At 43.9% G+C, this 27,077-nt stretch overlaps 2 protein-coding genes across 3 annotated transcripts in view; one reads left to right on the top strand and one right to left on the bottom strand.

Moving 5' to 3' along the window:
• The window catches only part of nudC (nuclear distribution C, dynein complex regulator), a 186,011-nt gene that overhangs the window by 773 nt on the left and 158,161 nt on the right, over positions 1-27,077 (top strand). Inside the window, exons 3-4 of the mRNA XM_033484705.2 lie at positions 443-661; positions 748-936. Coding sequence (XP_033340596.2) covers positions 443-661; positions 748-936 — 408 coding nt within the window. The remainder of the gene's footprint in view (positions 1-442; positions 662-747; positions 937-27,077) is intronic.
• Positions 1,278-27,077, bottom strand: part of LOC117228738 (uncharacterized) — a 129,602-nt gene continuing 103,802 nt past the window's right edge. For both annotated transcript variants that reach the window (XM_033484707.2, XM_033484706.2), the window contains exons 2-4: positions 5,310-5,492; positions 3,811-4,075; positions 1,278-2,839 (exon numbers count right to left, since the gene is read on the bottom strand). In XM_033484707.2, coding sequence (XP_033340598.1) covers positions 2,814-2,839; positions 3,811-4,075; positions 5,310-5,492 — 474 coding nt within the window. In that variant the 3' untranslated portion in view covers positions 1,278-2,813. The remainder of the gene's footprint in view (positions 2,840-3,810; positions 4,076-5,309; positions 5,493-27,077) is intronic.

The raw sequence follows: 27,077 nt of genomic DNA, 5'->3' as shown, positions 1-27,077 counted from the left end.
TCAGTAGCAATTTGAACTTTGATTTCCAAGCTTCTTTTTGATATATCATTCTTTTTTAGAATGCTGTTAATAAGCTATCAATAAATGAAACATTTCTCTTTGGAAATATAAAGTGAAATATCAATGATAAATCAGAGAATTAATTAAATAGATAAATAAATTTCGAGTCCAGCCATTTTGTAACAACGAGGAAAAGATAAATTACAAACATTTCTTACAATTTCTACAGTAATAGCCACATTATAACTTTTCTTTTCACTCGATCTATCTATAAGAAAAATTTGTCGAATATTGTTCTAAACTAAAATTATGGAAAATTCACCTTGATAAATAATTGCACTAAAAAAAAAAAAAAACTGCTGCAATTGTATCTGAACTAATCGTAGAATGTGTGTGTGTGAACGAAGTTTACCCTAGCTAATTTATTTTTATTCTATTACAGCTTGTTCTTAGTAAATTCAGGAAACATGAAAGCACAGCCATTGCAAAGGCCGCGAGCGAAAAGGCGGAGCGCGAAGAGCAAGAGAAACGTCGAAAGGAGAGGCTGGAAAAGAAAAAGAGAGAAGAGAAAGCAGAGGAGGAGAAGATGAATTCTGAGCGTAAGATTGTGGAACTGACCGACGAGGAAGCTGCCTGGTTACAAGAGGAAATAGATAGTAAGGTATACAAAAGATTGCAGGTGTAATTGTCATTTATGTACCATACAGAAAAATATATTTTTATATAATATCTTCTTGCTTGACTCAGAAAGCAGAGAAAGAAGCACCAGCAGTTCCTGGACCAAGCGGAGACAATGCCGATGGCGAAAAGAAGGATGAGAACATGGAAGACGATGAGGAGGAGGACGAGGTTGAGAAGAACAAACTCAGGCCTAACAGTGGAAACGGCGCAGATCTGAAAAACTACCAATGGACTCAGACACTTCGGGACCTGGAGGTGAGTACCTCGAACAACTTACGCAAAGATACTCTGTCTTTGAAAGATATTCTGTTTCATGTAGCAATAATATCATTTTATCCAAGTAGGCTCTCTTTCGATTCGAAACTCGATTGGTTTGAGAATTAATTTCTACTCTAATAATTAGCTTAACTGTATTATACTTACGAATTCATTGGCCGGCCTACGCTCTCCAGAAATAATGATAGAAAAGATTTCTATTCTCGATTACGGGGAAATCCAAATATTTAATTGATCGAGTACACTACAGTATCCGAAGGCAGAGGAAATTTATTTCGGGAATGGGTGAGGACATGCGAGAAATAAAACAACGCTTTCCATTCTTGTGGTTTGACAGTTTCATGTTGGATCGACGATTAATTAATACGCAAGTAATATCACAGTTGCGGGAAAACGATCGACGCGATCGTTTCCCGGTTGCTTTCTTTTCGGTACGATTCCTGGAACGACACCCCGACGGAATCCGTGTTTTATTCAGCGTTTTGTTAGTAACAATTAAATAACGACCCCTAAATTAACATCCGCTTAAATCTTACTCCCGTATCGTCGATTGCTCCGCCACTGTACGTTGATCGAACTGGTACTGTGCGTATGACTTAACGAAGTTTTACCGATGACGACGACACCGCAACCATCTAAACGCGTTACAATTCTATCGTATCGGTCCTCGCCTCGGTCTCAGCGAATGTCTCATAGTTTCCCATACGTTTTTCTTCGTTCAGGCAATACATATATTTTCAGCACCGGAACTACCAGAGAAGCGAAAACGAGTGAAATTGAAAACGGCAGACAGATTGAAAGAATCTAAAAACAATTTCTTTCGTAGTTATGACCTCACAGAAAATTTATATTTCTTGTATGAATATGTTTACCATAACTACCGAGCCCTAAACGAGGCCAATGTATATCGTCTTATAACAATGACAAGATTGAATGTATTTAAGCTTCCTATGATTTTTTATTATAATACATGTTCGAACGAGGAAGTTCGTATAAAAATTTCTGACAAAAACACTTTTATATTATCATATAGGAATTGTAAAAGAAAAATATCGCAAATCAGTCATTTTGACGAATTTTTTGGTAGTTTCAGTGTTAAATATCAATCATCAAAATCGAGGATTTTACTTGATTTTAAAAGGAGTCGATGGAAAGGTGCTTTTAACGTCAAATTTAAGATGTCAATTTTCTGTACGATATTTCTACGATGTTTCCTCGAAACCTGGAAAGTGAATTTGAAAATTGAAGGAAACGAGACGGGAAGCTAGAGACTATCGATTCGCTACGGTCGCGCTTCAAGCTCTGTCCACGATCCCAAGGATCGTTCGCGAGACCAGGGAGAACCGGTCCGAACGAAAACGAAAAAAGCTACAGCCTACGCAGGCGTCGAATCGCCGTCATAGAAAAGAGAAAAACAGAAGAAACATAGAGAAACGAAGGTTCTACAATACTCGTCGAAGGTCGGGGGTCCTCGTGGACCTCCGCGAGGAAAGCTCGAGCGCCCCAAACGGGATAGGTTCGCGTCCGAGCGATCCGCTTTCTAAAACTACGTTCATTACATCAATGTAATTACTGAGTTTTCACGTACCGCACGCCGGACACGGTGCAATACAGCCTTTGATACGTTATCTCTAATCGTGAGCTCTACCCTAACGGTCTAACTGGTCAGAATATACATGTACAGCGTGAATACAAGCAACCCGGTCGCTCGTGATCGGGGACGTTTCGGTGTCTCAGTTCATCCGCGTCTCTTCGCGATCACGGCCCACCCTTGTCTTCGTTGTCCACGTTCTTCCGCCTCGCGCCTAGGCTCCCAGGACACCAATGGACGCCCGACTCCTATCCTTGGCTACGGCCTAGTGGTACTTGTCCCGAACTCTCACTGGAATCAGAAGCAAGTCATTCGGGTAGGAAGATAATCTCGCGGAGTACCTATCATTGATCTTAGCGGACACCGATTGCTAGACTGCGGATCTCTAAGCGATCAAATATCAGAAATTTTATAATTTTATCATCACAACTTATTATCTTAAATATAGCTAGCCAGGAATGATTGAGTTGATTTGATTGATCTAAAATTAGGGATAATGTCAATTTAGTAAAGAAATCACGGTATCAATATAGCAGTGTGAATTTATAGTAATATGTAGTATATTTATACTATAGTAAGTGCACTATAGTAGTGTACTATATTTATAGTAATGGTAATCATGAAATTTCTATAGAATTGTATAAAAATTGAATTTAAAATTTAGAAGAATTCATTAGTTTTACAGATTGGTTAATCTGAATTAGAAATTGTTTCGACAAATTATATTATAGAGGGTGTAACAGATAGAATGAATTTCAATCTAAAATCGACGTTTTAGTTTTCCGAATTGTGAACATTTTTAATCGAGTCTATTTCTGAGCTGTGAACGTTGCATGGACACTGTTCTAGTGATTGCAACGAATGGTAAGAACAGGTCAGACATAGCTCATTGACAATGGAGAATCAAGATCTTCACAATTATTCGCAAGATCGCAGATTCACAGGGTTAATTAGCGAACGGCCCTCGACCGAAGCTGTTGAGGCCCATTAAATTGAGTCTTCGCGGGACGATTGGGTCTAACCCGGACCCAGTTGCAGTCAACAGCGAGTTAAGACGCGAGTGTAAATTGCCGGAAGGAACAGCTGCAAACAAGACGCCAAGCCTCCGATCAATTAGCTCGACGAAACAAAGAAATAGCGAAATTTCTAAAGCAGACAGATTCAACTCTCCGAGTCTACGCTAATTGGACAAGTGATCGGATAAGGTCACGACGGGGGATCGGTTGAATCTAACGCGGAGAAGGGTGACTCGGTATACTCACTCTCCATGAAGAGGATACCGAGAAGCAGGCCAACCATGAATAGGAAGCTCATCGTGCAGACGAGCACGGTGAGCTGGTTCCTCGCGCAGCAGGACTTCCTGTAGACGGTGGTCGGTCTGCCTAGACCGTTCACAACCGTGAAGTGAGTGCTGCTGGCCACAGAGGCGGTGTCCGTCTGTTTTGGCGCCGTCACCGTGGGCGGATGAATAGCCGCGAGATTAGCCAGATTCGCGGCTGTCAATAGCAACGTGCCCGACGCGGCGCTCTGCAACACACCAATCATCGGTCTCATCAATTAATTCGGTTCCCGTTCGAAGCTATGCGAAGCACGCCCCCCTTCCGGCTCCGCCCCCGCGCCGTCTAGTCCTAATCGAATTCACGGACAGCCGTGAAAGTCGTCCTGTCGATCATCGTCTCGGTTCCTTCCGAGGAATCCGGCACGCCTCCCCGGGTTCTGATCTGTCTAGAAAGCGATCTCGATAAGACGAAATGTGATTTCTTGTGCAAATTAGCTTCGGCACGAGCTTTCGTTCCTGTAAGCGATCGTCGAACCTGATGTCATGGCTCGAGACCCAACAGGATCTCTTACCGGTTCCTTAGAAAGACCTGTAACAGTTCAATCTCCGTTCTGTTGGGTATGCCGATCTTTGTTAGTCTCTATCGGTCGTCTGTTCAGACGCCTGTTGCTTGAATAGACCTAGTCGCGTGTTCCTCAAGTCATTTGAAGCAACTTTTTCCTTTACAAAAATTTTCTCCGAGGCACCATTAACGAGTTATTAACGAAAAACAGTGACCAATGAGAGGCGAGTTCAGCTGGCGCGAGGCGACCGAGCCAATGAGCGGAACTGGGCTTCGCGCGCTGGTTGGCTGGGCCGCCTCGCGTCAGCCAACCAAGAATATTGGTCACTGTTTTTCGTTAATAACTCGTTAACGGTGCCTCGGAGAAAATTTTTGTAAAGGAAGAAGCTGCTTCAAATGATCTGAGGAACCCGCCATTTCCGGATTACGAGACATTTTTGGGACACTCTGTATATTCGTTATATACTTGCTAGCAAAATCGTATCGACAGTTCACAGAATACTAAATATGTTTTAAAAATCGAATTCTTTCAAACTTCACTGATTTTCGCCGACTAGTCTCGAGCTTCCGGCTCAACCTATGACCCGCAGATAGTGCGACAAGATCCACGAGCCCCAGTTTTAGCTCTTAAAAGCAACCCGAGCGGTTCCGTCCTCGTTTCGTTGTGTAAGTTGAGGTCCTAACTTCAGTCGATCGTTCATCTTAAGATCGCTAGATCGGGTCGCAAACACGGCGAACCCGATAATCGTGCCTGAGACCGCGAAGACCTCTTCCCGAATCCTCGTCGCAGTACAGTCACCGTTGTGTAAGTCGAACATCTCGCTCGGTCCCCGGTACACGAACAAAAAGGACACGGAATCGACGAATCCAGCGGGACCAGGTGCTGGAGATCGATCCTGTTAGAAGACAGGGTCGCTTACGTGTGTGCTGGCGGTGGATCCCTGGGACGAGGTGGATCCCCTGGAAGGCGAGTTCGGGTGCAGATGATGAGCCCAGCTACCATTCTCGCTGTCCCTCTCGCTTCGGCCGACCAAGGACGGCCTTGGGATGTGCCAGGAAAGCGGGCTGCCCGCTACCGCCGTCGTAGCCGCCGTCGCCTCGATCTGAAACCAACGTAAATCGACGTGAAGCTTTTGATTGCATAAGCGATAATGTCGCGCCGATTACACTCCTCCGCCTCGCCCGCATGTCCTCCACCTGCAACCGCGTGTCGTTTATCTGTCGCCGAGGGAACATTACTCTACATGCGGCCCACAGGTTGTATCTCGGTTCCATCTGTTCGACGAGCGGGAGTCACCGCTCCGCGGTCCGATTGACCAATAAGCAGATTAAGTGGCCACTTAAAACGGTGTATTTTAAGCGAAACCGAATTCTACACAGCCCCCTGCCCGTCCAGCCCCGCGCCGGCTTCTCGATCGATCCCCGCGCCCGGCTTCGATATTAATTAACGGTGGCCCGCAACGGGAGCATTGTCTGTCTGTCGTCGTCGTCGCGCGTTTCTACACGCTCGCCGTCATAAACAAACTTTGCATACCAGTCGGCGACGTTTTCGTAAGAGTGTCGCAACCGCTCATTGTTCTAGCGCGGTTCCATCTGCGGGTAGCCGTGCATTGTCTGGCTCGCGGCGACGAAACCGCGCGACGATGCTACCGACTTTTCTCTGACCCGCGAGAACAGAGAAAGAAAAAAGAGAGAGAGACAGAGAGAGAGGGAGGGAGGAGGGAGAATACACTCGGTTCCCAGAGAGAAAGAGCGATAAATCATCGGGATCTTCCCCGGCGAGTGCTCGCGGAGGAAGGATCTCGACGGAGCGAGATCGCCGCGGCTCGACATTCCGGTTTGATCGTTGCACAACGATCGTCCCGGTGCACTCGGAATTCCGGCGGGCCGATCGCGACCCGGTCCCGCGTTCTTTTCGCGAGCCGATCCTCTCTTCGGTAGCCTCTCTCGTTTCCTCGGTTCGTGAAGCACGGTCCCCGAGGTGCACGGCCGCGAAACGTTTCTCAGGGCCAGCGCCGAACCGCGAGCGTTTCCGCGACTTTGACACTGGAGGTCTGTCCCTTCGGTGGTCCGTCCAGTACAGAGCTCGGCTTCGAATCGGCTACGAATCGGCTTACTCTCCGGCGCGCAGCTCGTCGCCGCGCACGCACACCGATTACGCCCGGTTAATTGGCCATTTTCGCACGTAAATCAGCCGGTGTTTCGCACCGCGGTGGCCTACCTTCGCCGCTTGCCCGCTGGCCGCCGCCCAAGGTCCGAGGTCTTGTCTCTCTTTCGCCTTCTTTTTCGCGGCGCGCGCGCGCTCTCGGCTTTTCAGCGGCGCTACCGCTCCAGATCGTACCTCTCTGTATCGGTGCGGTCTAATGGAACGCCCGGGCCCGAGAGAGGCCCCAGACACGATTTATGCGTCCTGTCGGGCGTGGCCCGCGCAGAAAATAACGTGGAAGCAGCCTTGCCCGGCATTTTTGCCGATCACGATCTTCCGGGACTACACGAAACGAGGGTCGGGCCCCGGGGACCGTGTATCTCGCTCGGGCTCGCCCGCGATCGATTCGAATCGATCGGTGACGCAGAGAGGCGGCCTGTGCTGTGCGTCGGACCTTCGGCTCTCGAAACGTGAACCCTTTAATTAGCCTCGCGGTAATGGGGCCGTGCTTGTTTCGGAAATTGGCGCGATTCTTGCGGACGTTGTTGCGGATTCTTGCGACCACGACGGTGTACGGCTGCTGCCGGAAACGTTTACCGTGTCATTGGAGCACGGAATTTGCGGACCCGATGTTCTATTAATGGGCATCGATCGTTCTGCTCGGTATTCTGAACGTTCGATAAATGCGGATCGCTGCATGAATAATGAGCGTCGTCTTTTCTTTATCGATTATAGCCGGTCGCTTTTACTGGTTAAATTGGATAATTAGTATTTCTTTATTTCTTTATTTATTTTTTCATTATGCTGGCAAAAGCTCATTAATATCAGTATTGTATATTATATTATTATTTTGTATTATTATATATATTATTATTTTTTATTATTATTAATATGTTATTATTTATTATTATTATTATATTTAATAATATTTATTTGAGCAAGGGTTGAAAGTCCCTGCGTTACAATAGCGTGACAATACGTCGCGCAAGTAGTATATCAAAAAGAAGTAAAGAAAAAAGAAGAGATGATATAATAAAAGAAAAAAGATAGAATGGAAGTAAAAGGAAGTGATCGAGATATTTAAATAATGAGAAACGGAGGAAATAGAAGAGAATGATACGGTATGAGACTGTTAGAACAAACAAAATAGGTCTAGGATTAGGAACATAAAAAAAGGGGATTGGGGAAAGAGAAGGGTAGGAAGAGTTATAAAGAGGAAGAAGATCAAATTGCGATGATAACAGAGATTTCAAAAGTGGTGTACAAGCAGCAAAAAGATCTAATACGCGGCCATACTAGATTTTTCTTTCTTGCAGAACGAGACAATTTTCGTTTCTTGTATGTCTTTATTTTCATTCATTCCTAGACTTTGGTAAAGAAAGAATCAAATCTTGTTTCGATTTAGAGGAAGCAAATAGTTCATATTTAGTAGATTATGTATAAAATGGTGGCAAATGAGTCTGACACGTTGTCGTAGCGTAAAGTATTAAGAAGGCTGATCTTTGATTGATCTTTAATTGAATCGTCGCTAGTAGATAAAGTGTTAAGAATATCGCAATAAATATTTCTACCTCTGTAGATCACTGTAGAGATAGTAACTAAGCAGTCAAACGATTCTCGGATGGGAGGCATCTGAAATCTGGCGACTTCGACGCGTGGACTTCGAAGAGTGTCATCGTCGCAAGCGTAAACGCGTCACGAAAACACTGCCTCGAGTGGACGTTAATACTGCAATAGACGGTCCCTACCCCGTGTTGATTACACCACGGATCATAAAGTCTGGAATGCCAAGAATAGAAAGCCGGCAAACGTTTTTTTGAACACGTGCCACCTACAGGCCGCGATTTCAACGCGTGGCAAAGCGTGACATTATCGAAAGCACAAATGCATCGCAGAGACCTCGGCGACTTTGTCAATCGCGTCGCAGCGACTTCGCCAATCGCATCGAACGTCTAAATTGCAACAAATATTTCGTGTGAATCGCGGATAAGAAATTACAAGCCGCCCGAGCCAACGAATTGTCGAACGCGTGCTGGCTGCATAATCCGGCGATTTCAATGCGCGGTAAAGAGAATCGTCGTCGAACACTTAAATTATCGCAAAGCCATTGCCAATTACCGTGTCAAGAGTCCATAGAAATTGAAGTAAATGTTTCAAACGCAGTCGGTAGCCGCGCGAGTAAGGGATTAAAAAGCGACGAAGCCGGCCGATAGATTCTGGAGCGCGTGACAACTGCCATAAGCCGGCGATTTCAATGCGCGGCAAAGAGTATCGTCGTCGAACACCTAAATTATCGCAAAGCCATTGCCAATCACCGTGTCAAGAGCCCACCGAAATTGCAGTAAATATTTTAAACGCAGTCGGTAGCCGCGCGAGTAACGAATTACAAAGCGACGAAGCCGGCCGATAGATTCTGGAGCGCGTGGCAACTGCCATAAGCCGGAGATTTCAACGCGCGGCGAGGAAGCACGAACGCACCGCGACGATGTAGCCGGTCGCAGGCTCAGTCGCGTTTACGCCTGGCGAATCGTATCGAGGGTATAATGAGATTGCAAGCAGCTGCCAGCGTCTGTCGCAACAGATCCTAGACAATGGAGGAGAACGGCGGCAACGAATATACGCCGGGACGACCGTCGGTCGGGGGTTTCATAACTGAATCCCGATACCTGACAGAGCGTTCTCGGTGTCGACGGTGACAGGTATTCGTTGCGTGGCCGGTATATCTCGAAATTTTTGCTTGACACGGGAGGCGCCCGGCGTTGGAGCGAGACCGAGACGGAGAGAATGGCCTGGGACGACGCTCAAAGAGAGGCGTCGCGAGGAATTTTTGTGGAATTCAATACACTGGTCAGCCTCGAAGCGCCGCACCTGTGTTGCTGGGCCCGTGTAACGAGACACTCTGAAACTCCGATTTTTACCCAGCGACCGCTTATTTCTGTCGCCTGGTTCGCCGGAACCGCTCCGGACCGCCCGCTCGATTCTCTTCCTTCCACCGATCGATCGGCATTTTTCACCCTTACGTCGCGTAACACGCCTAATTCGACCCTATTTGAGCGAGTCATAGCGACGGTAAATCATATTTTCCTCATGGAAACAAGGATTTGTTCTACCGAAACTTTCCGACCTCTATGCAAAGTAAAACAGCTTAACAGGCTATTTATTCCCTTTTTTAACATTAAACCTACCACCGCCGGTCAAATGACCGGTTACAGATATTTTATTTCATAATTATTGAAGCTATAATTGTTGAATATGTTTCCTTATTCAGCCACATGCTATTATCAAAATTGTAAGAATCGAAATAAATTGATTCTAATCATTTTTATGAGGCTACGCGTACACTCACTTTTAGATCAGTTCAGTGTTAATCAGATCAATGAGTCGAACGTAAGAGTATCTGCTAAAATGACGGTTTAATTTACGATTATTCAGATGTTAAAGATACATTTCTGAGTTATTTATTCTACGTGTTATTTGCGGCAAATATTACAATAACACCGGCTCAAAATCAGAATAAATGCTTTACTACTAATAATATATACTAATTAAATTATATATTACTAATAATATATAATAATTAATATATAGTCTGCAGTTATGCAAAACAGAAATTTCCAAAACTTATGGCTAGGAACAGAAATTATAAAAAAGTAAATTGTTTCTTCTAATGATTTGGACGAGTTGAAAATGACGTAATAGAATAATTGAATTCTTCTTGTGTCTTTATAATTTTAATCCGCTCGTTTTTACCATGAATGCATAAAATCCGCGGCCTACTAATTATAAAGCAGCTGCTTCCATTACACTGTAAGCCTAGCGTTAAATTGCTTAAACGCTACCGCTGTTTTTTGCGATAAATCCATAAAATCCGCGGTCTCTTGTGTATTCTGACGCGGAGACGGAATATCGACGAAGATCTCTCTACACCGTACACTCCAGCTACGTGATCAGGAAGTTTTAAGATCGCTAATAGGTGTTTGTCTTCTCTCGAAGGAAGCGTACGCGTCTCTCAGCTTCATTGCCAGTAGTTTTTGCCGGCAGCCAGCCGCTTATGCAAAAATTTGTCCGCGAGGAAGCGGCCGGCTCGCTCGGAATTCGCCTCGGCGCGGATTAATTCGTCAACCGGTCGCATTATAGACCTGTCCGCGCTTAGGCTTTCGCGTCGGCCGTGCCCACAGGGGCTACGGTTCTCCTCTCGTTACCGATACTCGAGGCGGCGCGGATTAGTCCGCCGTTAATGAGCCTTCTCGTTCCGCGGACGCGTCAACACTCGCGATCATAAAAAGATATATGTTACAAGGTAGCGATAACAGATTCCGTGGTTTCACCTTGTCCATCCCGCTTCTGCAGACCGCTTTCCTTCGGCAGCGGCGGCAACGACGACACTCTGGAAATCGCTGCGCGATACGGGAAAGTGTTATTTCCTCGTCGTCGATTTACACCTGGCTCGCCTCTCTGGCCATCGACCACAGAATTATGCTAATATAGGCACGGTCCTCTTCTGTTTGGAAGGAATTACATAGGGAAGGAATTATTTTGCCGCGAGAGGAGAATCGCGACTCTTTCGAGACGACGCCGCTAAGACTGGCGGCTAACAATTTTGAGGTCCGCGCGCCAAGGACAGCCACATTTTTCATCCGCCGGTAGCTAACGATTCGGACAACCCTATACGATCGTTTATCTTTACGATAAGCTTGTACTATCTATCTTGGAATACGCATCTATAATTTAGTCAAACACGAGTGCCTGTTTGAAATGATTCTACACGCTCGACTTCGTTACCTGGCATACATAACGGGACAATCGGGCATCTCGTATTAATCGTGATTACGGAATAATTAATGACGAATTAAAGTTTATTCGAAATGTTATTCGAATACAATATCGTACGAAGAATTTATTCGATGTATTATTCGAATGAAATTTTATTCGAAATATTATAGGAATAAAATTTTATTCGAAATATTATTCGAATTAAATTTTATTCGAATTAAATTTTATTCGAAATATTATTCGAATTAAATTTTATTCGAAATATTATTCGAATTAAATTTTATTCGAAATATTATGGGAATAACATTTTATTCGAAATATTATGGGAATAACATTTTATTCGAAATATTATAGGAATAAAATTTTATTCGAAATATTATTCGAATTAAATTTTATTCGAAATATTATGGGAATAACATTTTATTCGAAATATTATGGGAATAACATTTTATTCGAAATATTATGGGAATAACATTTTATTCGAAATATTATGGGAATAACATTTTATTCGCAATTTTATATCCTGTGAAGGACTATGTATGAAGTATGTTAAGCACTAAATAAATGAATAAATGAATAACTGAATGAATAAATAAATAAATAGATAAATAAATAAATTTTAGGACCATTCTTCGAAGTTACGGTCTTAAGAATTTTAGATGCCAGGTTCTGGGGAAGAATATTGCAGGAAGTAATGTCTCTATCGAACCGCATGACGAGATCCGTACCTCTGCAGTCTACTAATTGGCCCGTAATCATTACGTTGAAGAGGGTTGCCCGAGAAGGCGGTAGAAAACGTGACGGAGCATAAGCGAAGCTATCGTAGCTGGAAATCCCAGCGCGAGCTGAAGAAGGGTCTGACGTCAGGATCCGAAGCTTACTCTTTTTGGACACCTCCTACGGTCGACAAAACCGGAATTTCTTCGGCGCGTTCACCCCGTCGCGGCTTCGAGAGTGTCGAAAGACACTCGCGGCAGAAAACGCGTTGAAAAACCAACCAACGCGAGATCCTCGGCCGAGAAATTACGAAGGCACGCGGACCAATTACGCTTCGCGGGCTAGTTATCCCGTGCTCGCTTCGCGGCCGAAAGATCGCGGACTCGCTATCACAAGGCTCGGCACCATTCAAGGATGATTATAATAACAGCATTACGTTTCCCGACACGTTGATCTAACGCGTTCGTTACGTCGGTGTCAGGTTACGATCGAGGAGTCATTACACCGGGATGCTCGTTAAGGCGCGCGCAATTAAGACCGGCGCGCGAGGCGAGTCGTTTCGATCCGGATCCCTGGTGTACTCCCTCGCGGCGAAAAATTAATGGCGAAATAGGAACAAGAAAAGAATAGATTGGCGGGCGCAGGAAGCTGCGAGTAAAAACTGCGAATACACGAATCGCCCGGCTTATTGCTGCGGAACTGGGCAGATTTTGTTGGAACAACAAATTCAATCTTGTTCGCGGAATTTATTCGGAGAATTTCTTTGATATGTTATTCGAACAAAATTATGTTCGAAGAATTTCTTTGATTTGTTATTCGAATAAAATTATATTCGAAGGATATATATATATATATATATATATATATATATATATATATATATATATATATAATAACATATCAAATATATATCCTAAATATATATATATATATATATATATATATATATATATATATATATATATATATATATATTTAGGATATATATTTGATATGTTATTCGAATACAATTTTAATCGCGGAATTTATTCGATATATTATTCGAATAAAATTATATTCGACAAATTTATTCGAAATATTATTTGAATACAATTTCATACGATACATTATTTGAATACAACTTTATTCGAAGAATTCATTTGATGTGTTATTCGAATACAATTTGATTCGTAGAGTATATTGGGTTGGCAACTAAGTAAATGCCGATTTGTTCAATGAAACAAAAAATTTTTTTTCCTTGAAATGAATGTATTTTGTAATGTATCTGTAATGTATTTTCCATTTTGTTCGATGATCTTTTGCCATCTCTCCGACAACTTGAAAATTCCACGCTCGTAGAAAGTCTGATCCTTTTCGGCCAAAAACTGAGTTAAGTGAGATTTTACAGCGTCATCATCGTTCAAAGTTTTACCACGAAGGGAGTTGTCCAGGGATCGAAATAAGTGGTAATCCGATGGCGCGAGATAAGGGCTATATGGTGGGTGTACCATCAATTCCCAAGCAATATCCATCAATTTTTGCCGAGTGGACAAAGACGTGTGCGGCCTAGCATTGTTCTGCTGAAAAATGACACCTTTACGATCGACCAATTCTGGTCGCTTTTCCTTGACCGCTGCATTCAATTTGTCCAGTTGCTAACATTCACGGATAATACAAAATAACATAATAATAATAATAATAATAATTTTATAATATAACATTTACGGATATCATAAAAATGGGAGTGAGAGACATCTATAACTGAAATCGGCAATTACTTAGTTGCCAACCCAATATTTGATGTACTATTCGAGTACAATTTTATTCGAAGAATTTATTCGTCACGTTATTCCAATATAAATAGAATTTAATTAATCGAATAAAATTACATTGGAAAAATTGAATCGAAGAATTTATTCAATTTATTCGAAAGATTAGTCGAACGAAATTCGATTCGCAACGTTTATTCGAATAATGGCCGGTTCCGATGATTTGCCGCGATTAAATCCGCGGAGGCAGTAATTTCAATAATGCGCGAGTTTCGTCACGAGCCCTCGTTCGCGATCGTCCCGGGACGTTCTGTGTTAGTTCTGTGTTAGTGGCCCGTTTTCGCGATCGGCCGCGATGGTTGCCTCATTGAAAACATAAATCCTAAGCCCGTTTTGCTCGCGATCGTCTCCAGATTTTGCAACCCGGCCGGCTCATTACATCGTCGATCTCGAGCGCCGCGCTCTGTTTACCCGTCGCCGTGTTCGACAAAAATCGGCGGCGTGCTCGATTACGATCGTCTCCGTCGGCAAATCTCCGGGCTCTCCGATCCAGATCATCATTTATAATCGACGGTTCGACCGGCGAGTCCTTGAAACGACTGCCGTGCACACCGCCGCGTCTAGACCGAAACGCGGACGCGTTTTACCCTCGCACGCCGATTACGAAATCGCGCGCGAACCGGGGCCTAGCTCTTTGCCAACCGTAAAATCGGCTGCGCGTAAATCGCCGGACGACCGGTCGCGACCTGTCAACGTTTCACGGGTCTTTTATCTCGCCCATCTCGCGTTTTCGATAGCCGCGAACGATTTATGGGCCTGCGGCACCGCGGCGTCAGCCACGATAATTGTATACTTCATTTCCTTTGCTACGTTGCCGATGATTTAAACACCATCGGCCGCGAAATTCTTCCCGGGCGAATCGTAATGTTAATTATTCGATCGCTTTGTTTTATTTCGTTTGATTATTTACGGTCGGACGGGGTGCTACGAGGCGAAACCGGTTAACTCTTTGGGCCACGGTATTTTCAGAAAATAAAATAGACCCGTGTTGCACAGATGTTTCATCGCGTTTTCAATCGAACAAAATTGGTATACTTTTGTTAACGAAGAAATCACATAATATAAAAACATAAAAAGATAGTTATATTATTATAGAGTGGGACTCGAATAATCCCACCGTGTCACATGGACAATATTTCGAATAAATTTCTAAAAATGTTCCACCATCTCCGCGCATTGAGAAGATGGGACATTTTTAATCCCACCGTGCCCTAAAGGGTTAACGCGACTAAAATAAATAAACTCATAATAATAATGATGATGATAATAATAAAAGAAAGGAAAAACATAATAAAAACCTACAACGAGTATACGAAAAAGGGGACGCATTTTAGGTTGCTCCAATCCGCGCCGAATCGATGTTTTCGATTTTCGCAAAGTCATGCATACGCGTCAACGGCCGTGAATGCGTTACAGACCGTTTCTCAGCTGGCTGAATTGCTGATTGGTTCTGGTAACGATTACGCCACATAGTCTATAGATTTGCAAATGAGGTCCGCGGCGTTTGGATTTCCCTCGTTCGCGGAAGTGGAGCGCCGTTTAGGTGTGAGCGACAGCGTTGCGTTTCGTTTTGTTTCGTTTTTAATGGCTCGCCGGTCATGTAACCGCGAGATAACAGAGTTCGTTCGACGGGTTACGGCGGAAAGAGAGACTCAGTGAAAACCGCTCTCTCGCGCGCGCGCTTGTTCCGGAAACGGCTTTCGTTCTCTCGCACGGACGATTCATTCGCTCGGTTCTATGGAAGAAGATTCTCTCTTTCTCCGCAGACCTGACAGCAGCTGACTTTCGTTCTCTCGCCTGTTAACGTGTAAACCGCGGCCGAGTGTTTGCGGAGCACTCGCGCGCGAGAAACAATCCGCTCGATGCCTACGTTCGGCGAAGTCGCGGTTTCGTTGGGTCTCTTTCACCTGGCTGACGCGACCGTTTTCGTTCATCGAGGATAGCTTTTGGAAGAATCAATTGTGAAGGGGGTACGGAATTAATTGACCCTTTGCAGACGAAGCTATCTTGGCTCTACAAGCTGTTAGGCATGAATGTTGTTCCGTTCCTTCAAGTCGTAATGGAATTTTATTCTCTTGTCACCGATATTTAATAATAATATAATAATTTATATCATAATAATTAATAAATATTATAATAATTAATTAACCCTTTGCAGTCGGAGCTATTTTAGTAACAAGCTGTTAGGTATGAATGTTGTTCCGTTCCTTTAAGTCGTAATGGAATTCTATTCTCTTGTCACCGATATTTAATAATAATATAATAATTGATATCATAATAATTAATAAATATTATAATAATTAATTAACCCTTCCAAGTCGGAGCCATTTTAGTAACAAGCTGTTAGGCATGAATGTTGTTCCGTCCCTTTAAGTCGTAACGGAATTCTATTCTCTTGTCACCGATATTTAAACGTTCAAGCAGATGTTTTCTCTTCTAAGAAATGATTGCGATAAAAAAATTCTGATCATTGTAATTTGCAAAGGAAATGCTACGTCAAGGGGTTGACTCGGAATCCAAAATAGTTTTTCTGACTTATGGTAGTTCCATTTTACAGAACCTAGTGCATTTTGTACATATGAGATCGAATTTTGTGACTCGAGCAATAGTTACGCTTCCAACAGTTCTATAAATATAAACAAATTCGATTAATAAATAAACGATGACGATAAAATTCGTTTGAAACGTGACAATTTTTAATGGTGCCTTAAGACAGATGTCAATGTCAATGGTTTCGTTCGAGGGTTGACATTATTTTCTTTTTTAACTTATTACGATCGTTAAGAAAAGAAAGACATTTCCAGCGAAGCTGTGTTCATTGCAATCGACTCGGCCGATTTTTATTTCACGTAAAAACCCGCGGCGTACTAATGAGACTTTTTCATGCACGTCGTCGTTAAATGCGAGGGAAACGAATGAAACATAATTTGTGTAATGCCACGGAGCACAGAGTGTTGCAAGATTAAGTCCACCCCGCGCGAGAGCTAGCGACGCGAAGAATAATTAGGAGGAGCGCGACCTCTCGGCGGCCTTTCCCCCGCGGATCGTTCTGGTATTTACTGTAATTGGCAATCGGACTGACCTCGAGCAGGGAAAGAGGATGGCGAGAAGGACACGTTCAAACGAAACGCCAGGCGGTGTTACGGTTTTCGCGCGAGTTCGCGACGGATCGTCCTCGGCAACGATCGGTAGTTTCGTCGTCGCGGAAGCCGCTCGCGGATCGATGGATCGAGGATGGCCGACCCGATGGCATCCGGGATCATTAAGGTGTACGACACCAATCGCTGTAACACCGCTCGTGAAGCCTGCCTTATGAACAGCCTTATAAACGTTCGGATAATTACCGGCCGCGATCGCCGTTCCGGTTAAATGCCAGTTAGGCGATCGAAGAGGATCGTCGTCGGGCTTTTGCCGGAATCTTGATGCCGTTCGATTGTTCTCCGCTTAGCCGCGGATAGTTAGCCGTACTAGCTCGATGGCTATGAATACGTTCACTTTGACCATTCGAGAAAATTAACCTTCAAGTGGTGACGCGACGTCAAATTGACTTCGTGTCGGTAGTGGTGACTTGACGTCAAACCGACCACGCGTCGATGCGTACTTGCGGATGTGGTTGAAAATTCTAGTTGTAAACGTAGTTGTAAATTGTCATCGTTAATTGATCGGGAGTCAAGTCGGACTTCAAGTCGCCGTTATTGATATCGGTTCGACGTGCATCATCGGCAGTGTCAGGAGTCAACTCGACGCGCGTCATCAGTCTAAGGCAGGGGTGGCCAAACTTTCGATCACTATGGGAGACCTGTTCTTTTTTTAAATTATAGGCTACGGTCTATTAACATCGTAAGTGCTAAGTGGTCGTAAGAAAAGTGGTAATTTAAAGCTAAAAATAGGTTTAAATTTCAAATAAATATAGATAATAGCAGACAGGCGGGCGACTAGGCCACCCCTAAGGTGAAACAACGTCGGCTTCGATAATGATTCAAAATCTGTCGACACAGTGAATTCCACGCTAAATTTCCTGGATCATGTTTTTTCGTTTATAGCAGTCGAAGAGATTCCTTAAACCCTCGATTCGACAATTAAATCTGTGAGAATTCAATATTTTTATTCTTATATATTTACTCTCGCACGAAACAACAAGCTTTCGCTAATTTTCGAATTGCGAACGTGTACTATCACGAAATACTTGTGTGTAAGTTATATCGTATTATATCTATATAATATTTTTATACGTGCATGACAACCAATACGACGTTGTCGACGCGCCTCGTTCACGTGGAACCGGCTTCCGAGGGGTTAAAGAAAGATTAACGAATCTACGTGTCTCGCATCGCGCTGCAAATTTCGTCGATTGAGTGACGAACCTCGGTATTTTCATCCAAATATTCATCCTGTTGCAAAACGAGTCCTGCCGTTTAAATAAAATCCGACCCCGTCTGAGCGCAACCGACGGGCCGGCGCCGTCGAACTTAAAAAAAAAAAAGCGAAAGTTGCATAACGTCGATTCGAATAGTCGTCTTTTTATAGAGCCAACAGGTGTCTCGATGCTCTCGCGGACGACGCGTCACGGCTAGGATTTCGCACGCCGCAGTCTCCGCGATTGTCCTTTCATTCGGTCTGAGCTCATCCCGGTAAATTGCCGGCTTCCTCGCGAGCAAACAAAGTCGGACCTCCGGTTCCGCGTGGAATCGGTACTCCCGAGTTATTAACGGCCGGCCGAGGAGACGACGACGCGGCCCGGTTATGTCATCGCGCAAATTTAATTAGTCCCGGCGATTTGCACGGGCCGCCGGCTCCTTCGCTTTTCCGTGACGATACGTCGCGGGGATTCGCCGCTCGTTTATCTTCATTAGCCGACGGCGGACCCCCTCGGGTCTCGCCGGCGGCGATCCGTCGGCTGTCACGGCAGATTTAACGCCAGCGGCCATCTTTCTTTTTTTCCTTCGGAACGGCTCGTGGCCGTTTTCACGCTGGAACCTTCGGCTCTCATCCGCCTCTAATTGGCTCTAAGTATCGATCCCGGGGAATTCCTTTTAATTGACCACTCTGTTCCTGTTTCCGCCGCCTTCTTTACGATCGCGTTCCTCTCGCACATTTTTCTTTACGCCGACCTCTGCGCAAGGCTCTCCTCCGGAGCCTCGTGGAAAGCTGTGCTGGAGCGTTTGCAGATTTACGCGATCGTTTGGTGGATAGTTTCTTATATTCGTTCGATCGGATTGGATTTATTCTCATTGGAAGATGCTTAAATTTATTCGATTCAGGAAGATGTTTTAAATCTTCTTCAATTTCTGCAATCTTCCGAGAGATTCTGAAATTTATTGGACCAACGAGGACACTTTAAATCTTCTTCGATTGCTACTATGAAACGATGGCGAATCATCGCTCTTCGAGATCGTATCTTCCACTTGCGAAATTGATTTTCTGAACGGGTTTAATTCGGCACTTACGAATGTTGCAATAATAGTAATAATGATAATAATAGTAAGAGAAATCCTTTGTTACATAGGGTGCTTCGAAAGATTGGATATGAAAAAATATATGAAATGAATAAAGAAATAAATTACTAGGAAGAAAGTAGTAAAATAATATCTTAACAATCGTGATAATAAAAATCCTTTATAAACCTAGTGTAACTTAAAAAGAAGGATATACAAAAATATGAACAAAAAGGGAGAAAGAAGTGATATAATATTTTAATAATGATAGTGATAAAAATCCTTTGCTATATAGTGTACTTTAAAAAAGAGACTATATAATATGATGATTATAAAATGAGACTATAAAAGATATAAGAAATAAATAAAAATGATGAAAGAAGCGACACGTTATCCTTAACGTATCGAAATTACCCGAAAGTCGAACGAAATTTTCGTCTCGCTGGTTCTTCCGGACGGTTCTTCCCGTTCGCCGCGAAGGTCTGCAGGCTACTTATCGTAGTACATTAATTAAGATTGTTTGCCGTGCGATTTCTACGCGAGGGACGGGACTTTCGCCGGCCTAACAGGCCCCTTGACACGGAAGCTGTCCGAAACACATCGGCTCGCCGAACTTTCGACGCTTTCTTTCCTTGCGCAAAATTCGCACACGGATCGGCTCGCGACGAGATTCAGCCGTGACGGCGACGTCGACGATACCTCGAGGCGGGTTCATTTATCGCGGAGCCGTAGGCCCCGAGCTGCGGCGATCGGCGACCGGATCACCGACGATCCCCTCGATACCCAATCGATCCGCGGAGCCGATATTTCCCAGCCGCGAAAAGCCGATGCAAGACGCGATAAATCACCGCGGGGCCCCGATCGCCCCGACTATAAATAACGGTGCCGAGAATATATTGATTTCATAACGCCCGCCGTCGCGATTCTGTTTCGCGAATTGTTTGCGCGCGTCTGCCGGCCTCGGGATGATCGCGACGCGAGATAAAAACGATAGGTCGACGCTGCTAGACGGCCGTCGAACCGGAGGACTTTTATCTTTATTGGCTAGTTCGTTAGCTATCGGAGATTCATTGCCCGGCATTTATCTCGCGCAGTTAAAACTGTAGTCTCGTCGCCCCTTTAACGAGCTGATCGCGGGATTTTATCCGATGGAAACGAATGGGTCGATTTTAAAACAGCCGACAGATTAAGAGAATTAAAGAGTGCCGTGATCAGACTTGCGGATTTTATCAACTTTTTACCGAACCGATTGAAAACAAAATTGTAGACATTAGAAGAATTTGAGAATATTTTTTATAATTTAATATACCTGCGTCTGACAATTTTTATTTTGCATAAAAATCCGCAGCCTGATTGTCATATTATTTTCAAGCTGCTAATACTGTCAGTTTTCTTGTATCTTATTTTTTACTGTACGCTATGTAACGAAGGGTTGTTCCCGTCGCCGTTAATAAACTATGATAAAATCGCATACAGGGCATCGAAGGAATAAAAACGCGCGTGGGTGGCGGCAATGTTAAGTCGTAAAACGAGAATTGGAAAGGAACCTTCGCGTTCGAGTCCATGCAAACAGTTTAATCTCTTCGCTAAACGAATTCTTTTCCAGCCGGTAACGCCAGTTGGACAATTAGCACGTTGCGCGTCCGTAACAATGCATTACAATGTAGTAGAACGGATCGGAATTACTGTAGAAGCAGAGTGGAAAAAATTCGCTTGAATTTTTCAAAAATTTGCACCTCCGTAGCATTTTTTTTTACGCTGATACGAATTACGTTCATATTATTTCGCCGATCCAATTTTCTCGATCGTAGAAAAATGTTTCTTGCATGAGAGAAAAATCGGATTGAAAAATCCGTATGTAAAAACGAACGAAGAATTGAAATTCGGATACAATTTTGAAACAAAATCGACTAAAATTGAAATAACACGTTTTCGCACACAAGTTAACACACAAGTTTTCGAGCGGAAAGTTTTACCGCAGTTTGTGTACACGATGTCGAAAGAGAATCGGGTACCGATTTTTCTTTCACAAGAAGAAAAATTCTTTTGCGATCAATAAGATCAGTTGGCAAACTAATTCGAACATGGAAATTCTCTGAATTTCCTCCGGAAAATTACTGTCAGTCGATTATTGCCCGAATACCCTCCCTTAAGCGCCCGACAGACAGACTTGCCTCACCTACCAGAACGAATCGCACCGCGGTTCTCTAAAGTTCATTGGAAATTGCGGTGACCATTAGACATTTTCGCCCGTAAAAACGCGGACAGGTGAAATCCTGCCGGATAATTGTGCCGGCGTCGAATTGCGCCTTCCGCGACTAAAGCCTCGGAACGAGATTGTCCCCCGTCGCGGCTCTCGTCACGTTCGCGTCACCGACGCGAAATGCCAGGAGCGCTCCGCTCCGCCGGATTCGCTCGCGGAGGAACCTTCTCTAGGTCGTTTGGAAACGTCCGACACACCGGCCAATTTGCATATACAACGTAAATAAAGGATCCGACGGCGGTGGCGCTCCGAAATTGCGACATCGCAGGATTACGTGCGACTCGCGTGCCGCGTCGCGCCGGACCCGCGCACGGTTTGCCTCTCTCGTTATCTCCGTATCTCCCTGTCCCCTTTACCCCTTTCGATCCACGGCAGCCTGGATCGTTCGTCTAACACCGTGTCGATCGTTCGCCGACGACAAATGTGTCACGATCCGGCCGAGTCCTTATGCAGATGACGCGCGCAAGGATAACGCGGTTTATCTCGCTGCGAACCTTGCAGCGGCAATTGTTTCTCTCGGACGTTCTAGTATGTATATCGTGTGTGCGAACACGTCGCCGATGCCGTTAGAATCATTATTTTATCAGTTCATGAACGTCGGTTTTTTTTTCCTTCGCTTTTTCTTCGTTCCTCTCCGCGGCGATCTTGTGCGAACAGCGCGTCCTTCTCTTTTTACACCCTCGCCTTACGATTCATTTTCGAAGAAACCTGCAGACGATTTAATTCGCGGCGACTTTACGCGCGGTGTTGTCGCAATAATTATCGAGTTAAATATAATGAAATAGTTATCGAAATGAAACGAGAATATCTCTGTTTTTGTTTGATATATTTACATCAGTGTGGACGCTATCTCGTTTGTAACAGGAAACAGATCAATAAAGTGACGCTAATATTAAATATAAATTCCGAAATATACATTATAAGCATCGATGAAATTAAGGAAAAAGTTCTTGATACATAATTGGAATTATTGTGAACAGAATTTGCAAACTATTTAAATGCCTTTTTGATATTGTCTATTTTCTAATAATTCATTATAATTATAATGACACAGTTTCAGACAGAAATAGAGGCAAGAGAATGTGTAAATTTCTTGATAATTGTTTTGTTAACAATTCGATGAAATTTATATGGTTTTTAAACATTTCAATATGCGTCGCCAACTTCGAGTTTGGCACAGGAAATGTTTACTCGTCATTTCCATTTAGACGATTAAAGAAATAAAAGTATGTTATGAATCTGGCTCGACAAGCTATCACAAATTAGCTAAGAAAAATATCAAATTTTTATTCACGAGAACAAGAAACCGAAGTTCAATGGAAAAATGATCTAACAGCGTGTCCATTGCTGAACATGATTGAATAGCCGAACGTGTATCCCAGAAACTCCGTTTCTAAACGCCACCAATAGCTGGGAAGAAGCTGAGTAATTGGAAACGGCGAGAGAAATGTCACAGTGTAAGGGGGAATGAAAGTTTGACACACATCGCTTCTATCACGTAATCTAACAAAATGTTTCCTTAATAACACCGCGAGACTAGCAACACCGGGAATTACATAATTGCCGCGAACGCCTGGAATATTAGTGTTTCTCGGTGTCATCATCGCTTTAGTCATCGGTTTCGGCTGTAGACCAAACGGACACGCCCATCGGGAACCCGTGGCAGACGATAAAGATCGAGGGGTTCTTATCTGATGGAACGTTAGATCTCGGCCGATAAGCCGCTCGATTTATGGCGTCTTTAATGGAGACGTTGAAGGCTTGATTGCAACGTTGTTAACTGGTTCCAAATGTTGCCGGTCGAGATTCGGTCGCCGGTTCTAGATTCGCATCGTTTTGCAAGAACGATCGACTGCTGCAACTGCGTCGTTCTTTTTTGCTCGCTCGCCAAGTTAGCGAGCAGCTTCGAGCTTCTTTTTTTGGCTATCTGCCTATGGAAATCACTTTGGCACGCGAGAAAATGTTTGCGCGCAGATCATCGCAAAAAATGATATGCCGTACCTTTTGTTGACTTGGAACACATGATGCACGGTGTTCACTAAATAATTCGGTATATTGATTCACTAATAATTCGGTGTATTGATTCACTGCTAATTCGATATATTGATTCATTACTAATTCGAAAATTAATTCACTACTAATTCAGTAAAATAATTCACTACTAATTCAATAAGATAATTCACTACTAATTCGGTATACTAATTCACTACTAATTCAATATACTAATTCACTACTAATTCAATATATTGATTCACTGTTTATTCAGTATATTGATTCACTACTAATTCAATATATTGATGCACTATCAATGCAATATGAAACACTTTGCATTTTATTAGGCTGATGCATGTAAAATGTCAGATTTTTATTACGTGTAAATACTCGACCAAAAAGATCTTTTTCAAAATTCCATGCTTTCCTCCTTTATTTTCAGTTTTACTCAATTTTTTGTTTACTCATTTAAAAGACCAGAACTTCTTTAAAAATGGCATTTGCACATTATAAAACTCGTTGAGAAAAGCGTATTAAAGCAGATGGCTGAATAATTAAATAAACATCTCCCAAGGAAGAAATTAATTTTTTACTATTCACTTAAAAATCCGACATTTTGTACGCGCTAATCTAATATCAGACTATTAACAATTTCATCCTCGCCTTGAAACAATTCTTGGTCCGCTAAATCGCGGATCTTGCAAATCGTTGGTCCACAATCGGAACAGGTGTCCACTGAACGAAAGCAGGTTCTCTCGTTCGAAGGAAATTTGTATGCAACAGGAGAAAGCACTCGGCAGCTTACAAAATCGATTTCTCTGGTCCGATCTTAGACAAACCCTCGGATAAGCAGACCTTGATCGAAAGAGGTGTCCCCCCTGGATTCTTAGAAGCCTTAGCTTTCCTAAGCGGCACACGTAACCGCTTGCTGTGCGGTCGATGAACGATTCTCCTGCCGCGGTGATGAACGATCCTCCTCCCCGGTCGGACCAAAGCGGAAAGTGAAATCCACGAATCGGCCAGTCGCTTCCTAAGGTCAACGACTGAAAATTCTTCCACGCTGATCAATCGGTATACCCGAAACCGAGCGGAGCCTCCGCGTCCTCCTCGCGGCCGCTTCCCCGCTGGCGGAACGATGACGCTATCCCCGGCTCCTGCGAAGGCCACGGAATCGCATCTTCGTGATAAAGGATTGTCGGCGGAATTTCAATTCGGCGCCGGGAAGCACTGATTATTATTTGGACCGCTGGTATGCGAAGGTCTGCCGGCTTCGCCGAAAGATTCGGAAGATAAACAACAAGCCATCGTCTTCGATGAAACAGTGTCTCGGTTCTCTGGATTCTTCTCGATCGTTCTGTTTACGAGTCGCTGTGTTTCGAGACGCGAGAACGCGGAAACTAATCGATCCCGACTTTCGATTTCGTGTAAAAATAGGAGGAACCACCGTTTCCGAATCATTTTCCCGTGTCTCCTCAACTTCCTGGCCCGTATTTCTTTTTTATCCGACGCGAGAGACGAAGAATCACGTCTTTTTATGTAACCTCGAATTTACATTTTCTTACGCAACTTCGAATTTAAACTAGTGATCGAGCGCGAACGGAATTCAATTTCCGTCGATTCGTTTATCTAATTTCATTTGAATTTTTATTTCATTTATATCATGCGGGTAAACTGCCATTTTTACGGAACGAAAACATATGTTTAGACCGACGGAGGATCGGCGAATCAGGTAAACGGTTTGCGAGAACTTCTTTTGAATTTTGCGACATTTGGCTGCGAATACGTCTATTTTATCGACGTTGCCATCGACAAGTTAAAATGTCCAGTAAAAAGTGTCGATCGCACTAATTCTCCACGAGTAAAACAAGATTCCGAAGGGCAGCGCTCAATTTTTCTGTGCACACGATTGGAATCATCGTGTGTCGCTCGTCCGATCGTTATTCGCTCTTTCCGTTTCTGTTCCACCAGACTCTTTTTTCTGTCAATGGCGTCGCTTTAAAATTTTCTAGACGAGATTCCGATTTGGCTCTCCCACTTCTTGCAGTTGATGTAAACAATTTTGACTTTGCATAAAGAACCGCGGCCCAGTGATAAATATAACCATACCAACGCAGAAAAATCCGCAGAATAACATTAACGAGAAGCGAAACCAGTCAAGGATCGAGAATTCGATTATTGCGAATTTCGGGAACTTCCTACCGGTGCGAACAATTTTATTTCTGCTTCTTGATTTACCGCATCCGAATCGCTATTGCGATTACTAATATTATAATTTAAGTCATGCTTACAAATTATCATTCCAACACATTCAACACTGAGCCCTATCGTCGCCGGTCAAATGACCGGTTTCGCATTTTTTATTTCATAATTATTAACGAAGCGAAGCTACGAAAATCTGTTCAGCATAAAAAGTTGTCTCGCGTGGGTGTTAACGAATTTTTCATTCACATAACGGTGCAGAGGATACTTCAAGGTCAACTCGATCATATCAAATCAGGCTGTACACTTTTTAACTCGTTTTACGACCGTACTCGGTTAGGCGAACCACTCTCTATAATAATTATACGTTCAATGGACAAGCATTTTTCCGTGAAGCAAATAAATTCAAACGGAATCATTCTCTTGCCACGCTGTCTCGCAACTTTCCGCCGAGAAAAGCGTCTGGAAGACCAGTTCTCAGGGTTTCTCGTTCGATAAAGTCCTCGATCTCCGACATGTTGATCTCATTCCGCGCGCTTAGCGCGGCGTCGTGCATGATTAAGCTCGGCGATCGACGTCGTCGTTCCACTCGACTCGATCATTCAGCCCTGAATTTCTGTCGCACGCACGTGCCCGTGTGCCGGCGATCGATGACGAAACGCCGATTCTAAGCCGTAGTAGGTCCGCGAGAAAGATCGCGCCGCAGGATCGAGAGATCGCGCGGCCTCGGTCCCCAGGATACGCCGTTGTCACGGCGAAATGATCGATAACGCGGCCGGGACGACGCCCTGCACTTCTCGCGCGCGGCTACACGTTCGCAAGACGTTTCTCGCGAACACATGTCGATCGATGATCGATATTTAGCGCCGCCGAAAGCGGCCCCGCGGCCGCGTCCCCGACTTCGTCTTTTTGCTCGGCTTCTTCCTTCTTTCGCCGCCTTTCGGAAACGAATCCCGCGAGCTGTCCGGCCGAAACACGGCAAGGTGAACGCAGCACATAAATCAGAATCATTTTCTCCGGCTAAGATTCTTCGGCTACAGCGCGGTACAAAGCGCCGCGCGGTGCGCTCGATGCGAATTTTGAAGTGGCTGCGATTTAACGCGTTTGGTTTTAAGACACGAAATTTGCTTGTTCATAGTTCGACTATTCATTTGTTTATTTCTGTTTTGAACATTCTTGTTCCGGAAATTAGCTGTTATAAAATCGAAGAATACAGAGGTCTGGTTACGTGGACAGGTACAAGGTTGAATGAAAAATCGTAGCGTAATCGCAATTTTGTTTAATTACTGTGTTGAATCTATATGGATTGTAATAAGTAGACTGCGGATTGTTTATGCGAAATGAAAAGTTGCATC

The sequence above is a fragment of the Megalopta genalis genome, chromosome 12, assembly GCF_051020955.1.
Source record: "Megalopta genalis isolate 19385.01 chromosome 12, iyMegGena1_principal, whole genome shotgun sequence".
In the NCBI taxonomy this organism is placed as follows: Eukaryota; Metazoa; Arthropoda; class Insecta; order Hymenoptera; family Halictidae; genus Megalopta; species Megalopta genalis.
This window is presented reverse-complemented; position numbering and strand designations above follow the sequence as displayed.